This window comes from Centrocercus urophasianus, unplaced genomic scaffold (assembly GCF_019232065.1).
Source record: "Centrocercus urophasianus isolate 14NV4802_14NV808 unplaced genomic scaffold, USGS_Curo_1.0 seq_18, whole genome shotgun sequence".
In the NCBI taxonomy this organism is placed as follows: Eukaryota; Metazoa; Chordata; class Aves; order Galliformes; family Phasianidae; genus Centrocercus; species Centrocercus urophasianus.
Genome location: NW_024884733.1, coordinates 25,227,643 through 25,243,310, shown reverse-complemented (window position 1 = coordinate 25,243,310; position 15,668 = coordinate 25,227,643). Strand labels below are relative to the sequence as shown.

The following is a 15,668-nucleotide window of genomic DNA, read 5'->3' as shown; positions in this document are numbered from 1 at the left end:
CTCGTTGCATTCCTCAATGTTCTGGCCCTTGGTATTTCTTTGCCTTAGACTCAGTGGACCAAAGCAAGAAATATTATCAAAATGAAGCGACGTTGAATCACAAGGTATCTTAGGCAGATAAGAGCCTAAGTGAGCCAAAGGCAAGAAGGAGTCTATACAAAAAAAGGACCCAAATGTACAAAATGATAGATATGGTCCTTTCCTGCCTTCATCAGCTGTAGAAAAGCATTATGGCTTTTGAGAACATTTCAGTGGTGAGGTCTCACTTTCTGGTTTTCATGAGATAGGATGTACTTGTTATGCCCACAGCATGAAAATAACCTCATGTTGACTTTTCACTTTCTATTGTTGAGAAAAAAAGGTGTTATGTTCTTGTATTCTAGCCTGATGAGTCTCAGGCCTCATCCAACAGTGATCCATTTGGTGAGCCAACTGGCGATACTATAAGTCCACAGGTCGGTAGCTAGATAGCGCAGGTTGGGGTAGGTATCTGTCCTTTTTTTCTCTACACCCTGAGGTGCTCACTTATGCTTCCACCAGTGCCTACCATTGTTTTCATGGATGCATGGTTTGCTTTTTCCTTTTCATCTCTTCCTTCTTTTCCTCTCCATTATCCACAGCGTATTCCTCATGCTCGGTGGTTTGCATGGCTTTTGCCATTCACTATGTGTTGCAACTTATGCGAATGTGTGTGTTTCAGCTGCCTGCATGCTTTAAAGAAATGTAGACTTATTTTACTTTGTGTTCGAATTCAAAGGGGGAATAGGGAATCTGAGCCACTACCAACAATGTATTATGCAGAACAGTTTTTTATTAAGCCCGTTCTGGCCTTTAGTCAGTCGTAACGTATCAAATGGGATAAGACATCTCTCCCATAGACATAACAAACATTAAATAAAATTATGTAATGATACAGGAATACCTCCACTCAAAATCAATGTGATAATCAGTAGAAGCAGCACATGTATTATCTGCATGTAAAAATTATTGAAACGGGTTTGTGTACTTTTACCTCCAGTTGCAAATTAAAAGCATCTGAAAGTTATGATCGCTGATATTAGCATTGGCCAACTGATGTTTTCAAAATTATTCTTCAAAAATTATTCACTGAAACCTAGACAGAGGGGAAAGATGATCTTTTTTTTTTTTATCTTCTGTGTTACAGAACACATTGGAAAATGTGGCTGCTGGTGGATGTTCTGTGATTTGTTTCAATACAATATATATGTTCTACCAAAGAGACAGTAAAACTGCAAAGTGTTATGAGTGCTGAGCATTGTTATTCCATCCAAATACTCTCCAGTGTTACTATTTGAAGGATATGTTTCATTATCTTCTCCCTGTCTGCCATTCGTGTTTTGTATTACCCAAATATGTGACCTGATACTGCTTCTGTGCTTCAGCACAGAGCTCCTGGAACAAATCCATAACAGTGGCAGAACCCTTTTTATTTTTCTACAGAAATCATTCTGTGTTTACCAGTGACTTATCTGCCCTGAGCCTGCATAATCGGTTTCAACTCAAACTTAATAGTTTCATTAGGAGTCACTTTGTACACTTAAATGTGGTTAAGAAAAAATGTCTTACAGTAACTTAGCTTTGATCCACTTGGGAGTAATAAGATTATCTCTTAATAATATGTAGTGCTGAGAGGAGGCATCTCCCCCTTCTTCTGCTTCACCAACACAAAGCTCAGCAACTGGGGGCTGAAGCAAAAGCAGTGTTAAGCCTTGTGCTTCCACGAGTCTAAAAATGACAGTGTAAAGATAGAGTCAAGCTGGGCTGGCTGCTTGGCAAGAACATCCGTTGGTTATTGTACACCAACATGAGCTGCTTGTGCAGATTGATGGTGCCACATAGCACCATTTGCCTTTGCAGATTGATGGTGCCACATAGCACCATTTGCCTTTGTCTGACTCCACCAGCCCTGGTGCAGCCAGCTGTCCCAGCCTCAGCCCATTTCAGACCTTCTTTCCTAGATCAAGAAAGAGGATTTGACTTTTTGCTGAATCCCACACTCCGCAGACCTACGTGCTTTTGTTTATTATGGTTCATCATCGTTAGAATCACTCAGGAATTCATCACAAGAAGAATAGTGATAAAATCTCTTTCTAATTTTCTGCTGCTAAGATAATTAGCATCATTTGCGAGCTAACCACACTCATTTACCTATCAGCAATTCTGGAAGTAGCTGGAAGCAGTAGCTGAAGGCTGTCACTGCATAGTGCTGTGTAAGGCAGTCAAATGAGGGACCCCTTTTGTTCTCTATGTATATAACACTGAAATACTTTATCTTACCTGGAAAGTAAAAGTTTGTATGTTGTCAGTCATTCCGTATTTTTTCTATAGTTGCTGTTAGTCCTTGTACAATCTGGCATAAAATTAGATATAATCATCCAAAATATTCCAGGAATTGTTAGATAATGCTAGTAATCATCGTATTACAGTAACTCCTAAAAGCTGTAGGCAGGAACAGGAAGCTGAAGAAGACTGGATCTCTCCAGTGAAGTTACTGGCATCATTGTACCTCAGTACTGTGCCATCCAGCAGCAGGCTGTAGGAAATCCACTTGCTGAAACCAACCCATCTAGTTCTGAAGCCTGCTATCATCACAGTGATGGAAAATCTAATCTCCATGGAGAATTATCAGCTCAAGACTTATTACTGCATTGTGTACTGAGCCCCTCATTTGGGGAGAAACATAATGGAGAGAAACATGTAGTACAAAAGAATCACAGTCTGCCTAAAAGCCACTTCTGCTTGTTAGATGGAGCTTACTTCCCTCTGTCAGAACATGGTTCTTCACACCAAGAACAGCACAGCGTACAACTCAGATGGATGGACTCTCAGCAGCAAGACATAGCACTGTGTTCAGAAATTTCAAATAGACTTCCTGGGGTTTCTGTGAAATCAGCCGTGCCCATGCAGTATCTTCACTTACTTCGTCTTGATGTATTCAGAGTACTTGCATGCCTAGTACTTTGTGCCCTGTGCTTTCAGTATACCTTAGCAATTTGATTTCTTGGTTCCTTCTGATGCCCCATGTTCTCATTTAGATGCAGTTCAGCATCTTCCAATAACTATCTTCGTTTCTCTGTATTTCACCTCTTCCTTTTGTGATCTTAACACTCTCAAAATCCTCATCCTACCAGTAGGCATTCTTACAGACAGCTCTGCTACAAATGGCCAAGGGTTCTTTGTAGGTAAATGTGACATTTTATGGATCAGTTACATATTTATCCCTTTATGTTTAGAGATAAGGAGCAACCAGGCCTGATTTTCAGTACATCAACTATTTGCAGAACTGTTCATAGTAAGATTTGTATCTAGTTGTCTTCCCTTTGTACAGGAGTAGTGTGGAGGATGAGTAGAGTGAACAGTAAATAGTAAGACTGCCATCTTCAGCTGACGTACACTTAATCCCTGCTGCTGTCTTTAGACTGGGTAGTGGATAACTGTGGTTAAAAGAGAGTGGAAAGTGTCAGTATGCCCTGAATACTGGGATCTGTTGTCAGAAATGCTGCCTCACTCCTTATGGACAAACTGATTCCTGAAGGCAAATTAGCAGCAGAGTGAAAGTTCTGAAAGGGAATAAAGGGGTATTTGGTAATGAAATTAACCCAATAAAAGTACCTCCAAATGCTGGAATAAATGTAGTTTATGCTATATGCTTCCCAGTCCAACACTTGCTCTGGCAGTCATTCACGAGAGATTCTCAGGAAACCTTCAAAACATTTGTGGCTAGAACATATCTTCCTCAAAAGCTTGTTTGGTTGTTCTTTGAAATGTGTGCAGACAGTTGTAAGCCCTCAAAGTATGTCACACCCTTCATGATGCTATCAGCACTGTCAGGAGAGCAACAGTGCATTTGAATATTTGTCTATCAGCTTTTGGTGGGACTTGGGTGGCCCGCTGCCATCTCCCATCTCGGACCATGTGTCGTTCTTTGTGATGAATGTTCCTAATAATTTCAGTCAGCTCCAGAATAGACTGCTGAAAGTCTTTATCTAGGCTGTGACCATGCAGTTGGCAGAGATATAACAACTCAAGGACAAAATTCTGGCTTCATCTGAGAATTCAGACAACCTCAGGAGGTCGTACAAAGCTGCTTCTGCAACCTGCTGCTACTTTCTGCCCCCTTTCTGTTGCACTAGGAATCTGGGTGTGCTCAGACATCACAGGTTGTATTTGTAGGATCTGTTGCCATCATTCATCTGTCTCAGTAGGAACTGAATGGAATTCAGAGAGAAATTCATGATGACTTTAAGTGACCTATTCTCGCCTTAGGCTCTAGAGCTGTTATTCTGCAAGAAGACACAGCAGCAAGCAGAATTAGGAACCTTAGAGAGAAGTTAATAGGTTGTGCACTTGGAATGGATCACAGTTTCTGAAACTATCATTTCAGGCCCTGTTTTTGTGCTTATTTATTCATCATCACATTCCCAGGGAACATGGATATGATAAGAAACAGGGAAATCCAGACTAAGGAGCAGAGGCATCCTACAAACGTGCCTTCCTCTCACTCCTATGATTTTCTCACTTGCTCCCTCCTCCTGTCTATTTTAGTATAGACCAGTTCTTGCACTGGTTTCTCAGCTCTTCCAGTGTCTCCAAGCCCACCTGAAGTAGCCTAGTACCTTCCATTACTCCTCTTTCTTCCTCTGAACAAGAGACAACATACTAGGTGACCTGTGTGCTTGTTTATTGACAATACAGCAATTCAGTTAGGGAACAAGTTCTATGAGCTTTCTGTGTAATGAGGTCATTAAAAGTTCCCCATCTTCTGCACAGCAACTGGTGTTCAGGACACTTGTGGTAATTTAGTGTCTTTGAGACTTCACTACAGTTTGCTTCAGATTGGCTATTGGATTCACAAATCATTAAGGAGAATTGACAGAAAAATAGATGGGAAGTGTAATTCAATGGCTCTTGTTTTCTTAGGAAGGGAACCCCAAAATGATAGGAGTGTTTCTATACTACAGTTCATTATTTTTCCATAACCAGAATTTAGCAGAGTTCATCTCTCGTTAGTAGTTCTCAACTGTTGTTTTGTCGTTTGTTTTTTTTTTTCCTTTCCAGTTTGTGAATGCATGGCATCCTTCTTGATGCTAGAATTACAGACTTTTGAACTACTAGATACTTGAGACTAAGAGATATTCCTGGGCAGGTTCGTAGTAAGAACACAGGCACCTTTCAGCCACAATCCCTAACTGGCAGGTTGCTATATTTCTGTGGCAAATAGAGGCTAATTATATTAAAAATAGGCAGAATTGAGCCATGGGCTGTTAATGGGTGAGTAGGAGTTACTGGTCTTACCACCAAAAGATATTTAAATATTGCTTGCCGAATGTACTATGTCCTACTTCATTAAATCAGCATGCAATTGAGAAGATGTATTGCACTCCTGCTTCCCTTCACTTGCATCCCCAGCACAAGATTCTCGTTTTGGCTGGCGTTCCAGCACTCTTATTTCATGAAACTGAATCATTTGAGCCTGCCCTTTCTGATCAGTCAGCCAGGAGTAAAACCAGTGCTGAGAATCTATTGCAAAGGGCAAAGAAATCTCTGCAGGCCTCACCTCTACAATTCAGTACAACTTGCCTGGAGCTTTGCACATAGCAGGGTGCCTTGCAATGATGAAAGGACTACCCGTGTAAAAACAACAGCTTCCTAACCAAGTCCTGTGTTACATTTTGTGAGCCAGCTCACCGACACAAGCCCAAATAGATATTGAATCTGTTGGAGATTTCTCCCATGTCTGCTGAGGGCCAGATGTTAATACCCTTAGATTGGATGCAACTTCACTTGTAGTGGGTACATAATGTTATTCAAAACCACTAGGAACCTCGTTGTCTCATGCAGTAGTGTAGGCACAAATCCCTACTGCTTACCACAGTGTTGTTTGTTGTGCAAAATGTTCCTTAAAATTGGAACAACTAACAGATTTTAAACATAATGTATCTCTGGAATATGTAAATGTATCGTACGAAAGGAAAAGTCTCTCCTCAACAGTTTCTGCAGTGAGATTCAAGAGAGTTCTTAACTCAGCACTGCACAACATACTTCTAGATACCTAGATATTTGGGTGTTTTAACTTGAGGCAATGTACACTTGGACTTCCCCTGTCCAACACGCCACTTCAGTCAGGTATCTGATCTGCGATTTCATATCCTGATTCTTCAGTATCTCCTAATTTGAATGCTACTCTTCAGCACAGGAGCCATGTCAGTATGTGAGGGTGTAGGTGAATGCTACTCTGAAAGGAGCCTCCAAACACAAAGGAAAACATTTGCTTTTTAAGCATCTACCAGAAACTGCGTAACCCAAAGTTGATGGAACCCTTCAAGTGTAATTTAACAGCAAAACCAGATGCTGCCATTTGTCTTCTTATTTCATCCCTGCAGGCTGATGAATGCACATCAGGAGTGCTTTGGGGCCAATCATATAGAATTGAAAACACTCAATTGGAAGCCTTGTATGCCATCTTATCTAATCTTTCTTTTTTCCTTCTTTTTTTTTTTTTTTTTTTCCTCTGAAAAAGACCCATTTTTTTGGTTTGCTGGTTTGCTTCCCTTTGGATCTGTTCCTAACGCAGTAATAGAAGTAGAAAACAGAAGATTATCAGTGAAACATCTCTGCTAACACTTTAGTTCTCCTGCCTTTTAGTTACATTTCCTGTGGCTTTTCTGTGGAGGGCATAAAAAGAAGGGGAGTTGGTATTTCTGCTTCTAAAACCTTCCCAAACAATCCTTGTGAAAGCCCTCCTACCTGTCACTGGAGGAAGCTGTTTGGGGAGTCAACAGGTCTCAACTCTCCTGTTTCTCCTCTAGCTTTTACTGCTCTTTTTGCTCTATGGAGGATCACTATCAGTTCTTCACAGATGCCATTTGCAGTGTTGAGCTGCAGTCAAGATGCTCTGATGAATTATCTCAGAATAGTATTAGAAAACAAGTCTCATACACTAAGAAGAAAAATCAGGCATCTAAATGGGAAAATGACCTAAAAAAATACATGAGCATGATTTTCACTCAAAATACACAAAAAATAATAATAAAAAAGTTACATCATTGTGAGAATCATTGAAAATCATTGAGAAATGAAAGCTGTTGCCACCTGAAGTGTATGTTCAGATAAATATTGGGCATGAACAAAAGGTGGGGGCATGTAATTCGAGTCTCCATCATGGACTGTTGAAAGTGACAATAGCCAACAATGAACTCCTCTTCCAATGATGCCAGGTGGCCCTTGGGTGACCTGTTCTTTTCATGTATCTGTGTACCTTACAGACATTAGAGGACACTTCTAGCAAACACATCTGATGTTTCGAAAGGCCTTTATTTTCCCTAACAACTCAAAAAAACAACATCCTTTGTTCCCCTTTTCTTCTCTTTCCTTGTTGCTTTCCTTTGCAGTCTTCTCAGGTTGAGCACATGCCTGAAGAGTGGCCTGGTGTATGTCAGCTTTCCACATTAATTAGTACAGATTTTCTCAGAACTGGCAGTGATAGATCATTCTGCCAGCTTCGTGTCTGCAGTACATGAAAATTGGCATAGGTGGGTTCAGCACACAGGATGTGAGATGCAGTTATTTACTCTCACTCATCTCTTCTGATTACCTTTGGATTTTCAAGGTCATCGGATGTATTTGCCTCTTGCTGTGGATAATTTCAGCAGTCTTTATTTAATCATTCAGAGAGATTTTGCTCATTCTCTCTTAATGTTCATAGTGTGCTCAGGGCTTCTTGTAGGTAAGAAATAGGGAAGAAGTGTCTCTGCAGGCTGCAGAAATGGAGCATCTTCAACAGCAGCGATTGCCAATCAGTGCCACCTCCTGCCAGATGTTTCTGTGATCTGCAGTGCCCAGTGCTTTGCCAGCCTTCAAAGGGTTTTGCCTAAAGTCAGCTTTTCTGGTACTGCTGTACATGAGTTGATTTGAACTTGGTTAAATTCAACTCTGGCATGGTATTTGAATATTTATCAAGCTATGGAGAGTTAATGCAGTATGGCATTAATTAGCCTTTTTGCCTGTCTTGTTCTTTTCTTAGATGTCATTCTTAGTTTAATAAATTAGCTTCTGGAAATGAAGGAGAGTGAATTGCAGGCCCCGTTTGGCTGGTTTGCCTCACTCTGCAGCCAGGATGAACCTAGCATTGCGAAAGCACCAGGTGTCAGCTATGAAGTAGCACTGAAAATACAGCTGCTTTCCTCAACATCTAGGAAATTCCTAAGAAAAAACACCATTCTTTCCTCCCTGCTTTAACAGCTGTACTAACAGCTACGCAGATCCCTAATCAAGCTGTTCAGAGCCAGCTTTTCTCGTTCTTCATAGGAGGCACACACCACATTGCTCTGAAAATCCTGCTATTTTCAATCCCGTCGCAGCTTCGTTAGCTCAGCTTTCAGCAGCAGTTTCTGCTTGCAGTTTTCCTACCTGAGCTGTGTGAAATCCATGGCTGAGTAGCGTTGCTGTGCTGTTGGGTGGGATGCTCAGCCCGACGTAACAGCCTTTTGTGCCAGCTGCATTTCTGGCCCGTAAACTTTAAAACACCCAGTTGTACAAAAATCATTTCATTTCTCCATGTGTCTATGCCCAGCAATACCTCCTGAGGATCGGTGCACAGCCAATATGGAAGAGGAAATTGATTGTAAGCATGCCTTTCCCAAAACAATGTCATATTTCCTTCACAACCCAACCGGGGTGCCGCGATCGCTCAAAGCAGCACAGAAAACAAACACTTCCTTTGGGTTTTGACTCACGAGGTATTGCTGTCCTCAAGCAGATGTTGTGAAAATGTTCTCAAAATGTCTGGAGACATTTCCGCTTACTTTATTTTTATCATCCCCAGGAAGCAGAACCTCTCTACGCCCAGATCAACAGACCTAAGAAATAGCATTGGTACGGGCTTGCGGTGCTCCGAGACTCGAATGAAACCCAACCACCTGGCAGGCCTTTGGCTCTCTTGCTTTTTTCTGATTGATTTTGTCTGGCAAGGATAGATGATTGCCCTCCTGGACCGGCTCTATGAGCGTTCCTGACAATTTTTGGCAACCGATGGCAGATCCCTATGGCAGCACAAAGTGACAGCTCCCTGCTTAGCGCACCAGGAGTCCGGCCCTGTCTCCACAACTCATGGGTATCCAGACTAGGAAATCTCACTCCTCGCTCTTCTTTTCAACATTTCTTGTCTTGTGTATGCCACATATAAATAATGAGCATTCCTTTTCTTTTGAGCAAAAAAAGCAGAATCTGTATGTAGCAGTGGCATTATCATTCAACAGCCTTTTGGGCACAAGTCGGCACTTTTTATGTCACGGTGACATGTTTTTCATCATCATTTACATCAGGCTGATCCTGAGTTGTTTTTTTTTCCTTGTGTAGGCATATTTAAACAGCAACAACAAAAAAACACTGGCAGTGTCATTTTTTTTCTATTTCTTATTCTGTAGTTTTGTATGAGTGACAGATCCAAGAGCAAAACGCCTCCCGCGGAAATGATTCTTAACTTGAAACCACAGAATAAAACTCTGTTGTTTATCCATCCGGACTGAAAATGTTGCCAAATGTACCTTTACGTTCTAGTGCATCATGAGGAAGAAATGCTGCTTTTCTGTTTGAATACTCATGTTGTGGGTAGAGAAAGGACATGGAATCCCACTGATGGAAGAGACGGAAGATTCAGTATTTCCTAGGAAACTCTAAACAAAGTACAGAAAAGGAATATTTTTATTTCTTCGATATCTTGCTGCTGTAATGCTATGCAGACAAGTGTTTTCTTCTCTGTGTGCCATTTTTGATGAAAAAAAAAAATCATTTGCCAAATAATACTGGTATGATTCTGGTTTGGGAAGTTGGATGAAACGGACTTTAAAAATGGGACAAAGGTGGCATGGATTTTGGAATAACGAACTGATTCTGTGATCAAATTGTTCATCTTTATCACTTTTTGTACATCAGAAAAAAATCAAATGGGATTTTTATTTTATAACTTGAAAAAAAAAAAATCTTACTGTTAAACTCTTTAATTGTTTAAGGGGAAATGGCTTTAAGGAGTTTGAATGAAAATTGCCAGTTTTCTTTTTGTTTTTTTTTTTTGTCTTTTTTTTTTTTTTAATGTAAATATAAATGTTATGAGAATTCTTTTACTAATGCCATTACACAGTAGAGAAGGTAGCAAGTTGCAGTGCTTGGGAGGTGTGGCAAACCCAGTTTGTGGTTCTCACATCACATACGTTTTCTCACGTGCTTACGATAATGGGCTGAAGCTCAAGTGCATTTGCAGAAGGCAGTCAGCTTGTCAGCAACTAGTGAAATTAATGGGAACACATGATTTTATGGTGTAGCTTCTTCACACAGGCAACTCCACTTACGAGAAATCACATTTTCATTGGCATCCCCTTACGATTCCAGAACCTCTGCATAGAAGTCATCGAGCTGTTTACACACAGAATGAAAGAGTTTAAAACTTCCGTTTTTTTACATTTATGAAGCAGAAGTGCAGTGTTTGGGTTCATATGTTTAGCACATGATTTTCATAAAGAATCTATATATTTTTGCCCTACAGAGAATTGTTATACAGGTCAAATGTGTTTTCCTGATGTTCCTATGCAGTTACAGTATATTGAATTTAGTGGTTTAACACTAAGAAGGAAAAAAAAAAGAAAAAAAAGAAAAAAAAAAAAGAAGAAAAAAAAGAAAAAACAGAAAAAAAAGAAAAAGTAAAAAAGGTTAAAGAAATTAAATGATGAATCTGTTTTTAGGGTTATTGTGCAGATTTTGTTTTTAAATTGACACATTAGGATTTGCATTTTTGTCATGTTTAAAATAGGCCTGGAGTTATAAATATTTTACTTTCCTTCATCTCTATGATAAGCTAAAAATGGTTTAGAAGGCTGAATAATACCTGGGGTGGCAACTGTTGATATGTACAACAAAATCTCACACCATGATTCCAATCTTTTATTTTGAATTAGAGAAATTAGAGCAAAGTGCGTTGCAGAATGTATGTGAATGAAAAAATTAGCTGTGAATAGACCCACTGAACCTGCAGAGAAGAGGACTTTTATTCCCATTCACAGTCGTTTGATGCTTATCCCTTAGACATGTGCAAACAGTTCTGTAGCGAATCTTATTTTCCCATGAGAAGGAAGGTTGATTTTCTAATTGGAGATGAACTAAAACCTGGTGGGTTGAGTGTTTCAGGATTAAAAGCAGAGGTAAAAACGTTTCTGAAGGACATTTGAAGCCTATTTTCCTAATTTGCACTGTGGTGCTACTTCCTTCTTCAGCAGCTCTTTTTGGTTTTGTCCTCCATACGGAACCGAGAAGACAATTTTGATGCATCGTAGACATTTGAGGCTCTGTCTAGTTAATGCATTTCCAGTTATGAGGTAAAATGTTGAAAGAAAAAGAAGAGATTTACGCCTCAGAGGATCCATTGACATCGTATTGGTAGGAAGCGGATCATTTCTGTAGTTCTTGCAACAAATAGGTGCAGAGGGAACGAGGCTGGGATTGTGGTGTTTCATGGGAGACAGCTGGGCCATCCCCATGGGCTACTGTCATACCCTTGCCAACACTGATAAATAAATTCTGACTTGCTGTGTCATGCAGTTAGATCGTCTTTGTCACGATTGAGATGTTGAGTTGAGAGGAATGTGCGGCCTCTGCACTGTACCAGTCTTGTAGATAACTTGAATATCCAGCTTGTGCAATTGTTGAATCCCTCGTCCTTCACTAGCACTAAATTTGTCACTTTAAATTAAAAAACCAGGGAATTCCACCAGCCATCCTGTTGTCATCCCCCGTAGATTCTTGATCTTTACCTGTCATGAAGAGATAGATCGTAGTCATTCAAGTGTCTGACAAAACCTTTCATCTAATAACGTACTGGGCACCTTCTTTGCAAAAAATGTTTACTCTGTGGTTTTCATTCATTTTTATTTCTGCATTCTGACACATATTTTTTTAATAAAGATGAGAAAGATAAAATGACTGTTGCAGTACATTTCTAAACCTACTTTAACTTTACCTCAGATAATGACCATTTGTTAACATATACGGACACATTATTTTTAACTTTATGTAAAATGCATTCAGCAACAACAACAAAAAAAACAACAAATTTTTAGAAATTTTCCATTAATTTCTGTAACACACCATGTAATACTGTTATGAATAAAAACATTTTAAAAAGGTGTCATTTCAGCAAGTTTGTTTCATAGCTTTTGCTGTTTTTTGAAAATCCTGCCATTTGTACAGCACAGCGTGGATATCTGTCCTAGCCAATGGTTTTGATGGCTATGAATATCTTGGACAGGAGGAAAAGAAGCGCCTCACTTTGGGTAATATCTAGTCTCAAACAGCCCAGGTGTTGCTTTTCTTGCAGAGGTGAGGAATAATAACATTTTTGCTAAGTAAGGTAAATATGAAAGATTTGCCCTGAAATTTCAGTGTGCAACATGACCGTATGCACAAAGAGGGAGAACTGTAAGTATGCACATGTATTTTATTGTATTTCTTCTCCTTTCTGCCCCATCCCTTTTCCATCTGCCCCAGTTGTCCAACAGGTCATGATGCTGCATTCATTAAGGGCTAATGCAACCTAAGCAGAGTTGGAGTTTGTTGATTGTATGTAAAAATACCCAACTCAAATGTAACTAGTTGAGGAAATAATCCCAATTTACGTAAAGATAACGAAGGCCATGATCTCCTGCTGTGATGAGAACATGTTTAGCAGTCAGTTTTCAGGATCAGCCTGCAGTTTTGCAGAAGCAAGGACTCAAACAGATCTCTTTTTTTCCCATGTCAGCATCTTCTGGGAAAGCAGTTGTGTAGGCTGGGAGCACACAACCACAACTGGTGTACACTGGATTGAAGGTGATGTTTCTTCCTTCTTTTTCCTATTTCCTTCTTTGTTTATTTTATTTCTAAAGAACTCCTGTCCTGTCAGGTTCATATTTATTAGTTTATGGGCAAATATTGTCCTCAGTCAGAAGAATATCATTTCAAAGCAGTGATAGGAGGTGAAGGGAATGACTGTTGTCATTTGTGCAGCAGAGATTCGGATTTGTTGTCTGCAGTTGTCTCTCTAAGCCGACATGGGGAAACATACAGTGGTAAATGAACGAAGTGGAATTCCATATAACTACTAAAAAGTGCATTTTTGGATTGAATGTGTGAGTCTGAGCCATCTATTCTGCTTGAGCATCTGTACTGTGTTACTAATACTATCTTTATGTTGCATGCCATGCTTGTGGCTTCATATTCTTCTCTGACTTTTACTCTGTTCCTGGCTGTGCTCTCATGGTACTATGACAAATATCATCATCTGTAAGTTATTTTGTGAACTATCTTGGGATGAGGTCTTCCACAAGCTGGTCTTCTCAGCCATACTTACAATTTAGGATCAGGCCCAGCAAGAGCCTTTTTTGAATGCCAAAGATAAAGCAGAGAGCTGGCTTGGGGAACCAAAAAAAGTGATTATTTTTTTTCCTTTCTTCACTTACTGTATCAAAGTGTGTGGAAACCAAATTATACATTCCAGCATGACATTGAGGAATATGGGGAGATATCCTGATACGATTTCCTGATTACTGTAATGTTGCCTGTCTCTTTCTAAAATGATCCTACAAGAGGCAGGAAATAGCGGGTCTATTAGTGAAACAATTGTCCAGCTATTACTTTTTAGAGCTTTAAATAGTCTTATCTCAATGCACGTGTTTGCCATGTGGCTAATCTATCACCCCTAAAATGTTTTATCAGCACCTGAAAAATCTCTGCAAGAAGAATAGCTTCAAATGTTACCCAATCAAGTGGCTTTCAGATATAGAGTGTGGGTTTTTTTAAAGGTCTTTTAAGACCTGATGCAATTTGCCAGCTTTTCAGTCCCATTTCATAGCTCCCGCAGCACCACTTATATGAATAGTTCTAAGCAGAATAGAATGGATATCACAGTAGATTAAAAGAAAAACATGTTAACAGGCAGCAAATCAATGTCCATTCAGCCCCAGACATTTGTGAAAATAAAGGGTTATGAAGAATTATCGCCAGGTACCAGCAGAGTAAAGCTTCTGTGGAATCACTGTGTTTCTTAACAGCAGTTGGTTGATGGGGGCTTGAGAAGGGCTCTATGTCAAAGCATGCCGTATTAGAAATAAGCAGATATTGTAAGCTGCTGCAATTTATTGTGAATTTTCTATTATTTGGTATATTTAGATTATGAGTTGAATTTTTTCTTCAAAAAAACCTGCTGAGTTTCTAGTTTGAAATTGAGTTTGGATGCGCATTGTCTTGAAATCTGATGGAGATGGACTGGAGACAAGGGATGTGAGCATGATGGTTTTTCTTCCGTGGCTTACTTGATGCTGTATCCACTGCCTTGAAGTCTTCACAAGACCCTAGAATTGGGGCTTTTGGTGTAGACGTACCTGTAACTAGTTCAGACTGAGTCACTGTTTTTAGAAAATCAAAAGGCAGTAAAGGACAATAAACTCAACAAGGTGATTTGTTTGTATCCAGGGTTTCTTGGATTCCAGTTTCACGGCCAGAAAATGGCTGTGCTAGTAACAAAAAAGGCAATGCAACAAAGCCAGTTGTAAGTGAACGCCGTAAGTGTCCCTTTGGCTCTGTTATTTGTGAACTTTGTCATGTATTTGCCACCTTATGCTCCTCCCCATTAAAATCAATGGGAGAGCCCCTCTGGAATGAGCCAGCTGTGTTCTTCTGCAGGAGGAAATATATTGTGAGTTATGAAGCAGGGAGCAAAAAGATTTTCTTGGAGAAGGAGAAATAGAAGCTCTTTTTGACCACTAACTGCAGCATAAACAGCTTCTTGCTCCCATCTGACCTTTCCCAAGGAGGGCCTTTCATCACAGATATGTTTCAGAGCTTTTCTTTGGGCAGAAAGCTGCCATTTAAAAAGAACTGCCTTTGGTGAAACTGTATGGGTTTTATTTACAGGAGCGAGGGGTTACAAACTTAACGCTGGTGTTATGAACCCTGCAAAGGATACATTGCACTTGAGAGCTCAGTGTTCATGATGGGCACTTTGCGAGTCTTCGTTTTCAGATGTGATAAAACCCATGTTCAGTGACTTAGAGCTCCATGAGGGCTAAGTGCTTTGAGATTTAAAAAGCAGCTCAGCAGGCAGCCTGGCTATTACAGCCAGCAGTGAGGAAGGAACTGAATTGTGGAGAGAGGATGTGGGCAGTGTTAGAAGGTGACACTGCCCCACAGATCAATGGAGGTGGGAAACCAGCCTTGGTTGTCCTCTTGGAATTTGGGAAGTCTGCTTGTGCCACTCAATTTTCATTGAAAAAAAAATATGTTAACATGCAGGAAATTCCTCCTTGGTCCCTGCTGTGATTTTAACCTAATGTTTTTCTGCTAATTGAGGAATAGAGATGAGCAGCATGGAGGCAAGCAGGAGTAATCTCCATGCGCTGTGAGACATGGTTCGCAGTAAAATCGAGGGTGTGCTCTGTGCGTATGATCACAGCTTCTCTTTTGCTGCTGTAGATATTGGATATCTACAAATATCTACAGATACAAATATCTGCAAATATTGGATGTGCACTGAGCTAGCAAAGTCCTGTGGATGGGGTGATTTTTCCTGTAAGTGATGGTGAGGGTTTTTTTTTGTTGTTTGTAAATAATTAACAGGTAAGTCA

At 40.0% G+C, this 15,668-nt stretch overlaps 1 protein-coding gene across 5 annotated transcripts in view; it reads left to right on the top strand.

The window, feature by feature from the left end:
* DAB1 (DAB adaptor protein 1) overlaps positions 1-12,194 on the top strand; it is a 127,015-nt gene extending 114,821 nt beyond the window's left edge. For 4 of the 5 annotated variants that reach the window (XM_042819955.1, XM_042819957.1, XM_042819954.1 and 1 more), the window contains 2 exons: positions 384-482; positions 8,846-12,194. In XM_042819955.1, coding sequence (XP_042675889.1) covers positions 384-467 — 84 coding nt within the window. In that variant the 3' untranslated portion in view covers positions 468-482; positions 8,846-12,194. The remainder of the gene's footprint in view (positions 1-383; positions 483-8,845) is intronic. The other variant, XM_042819958.1, reaches the window with a different exon arrangement.
* Positions 12,195-15,668: the final 3,474 nt, after the last annotated feature.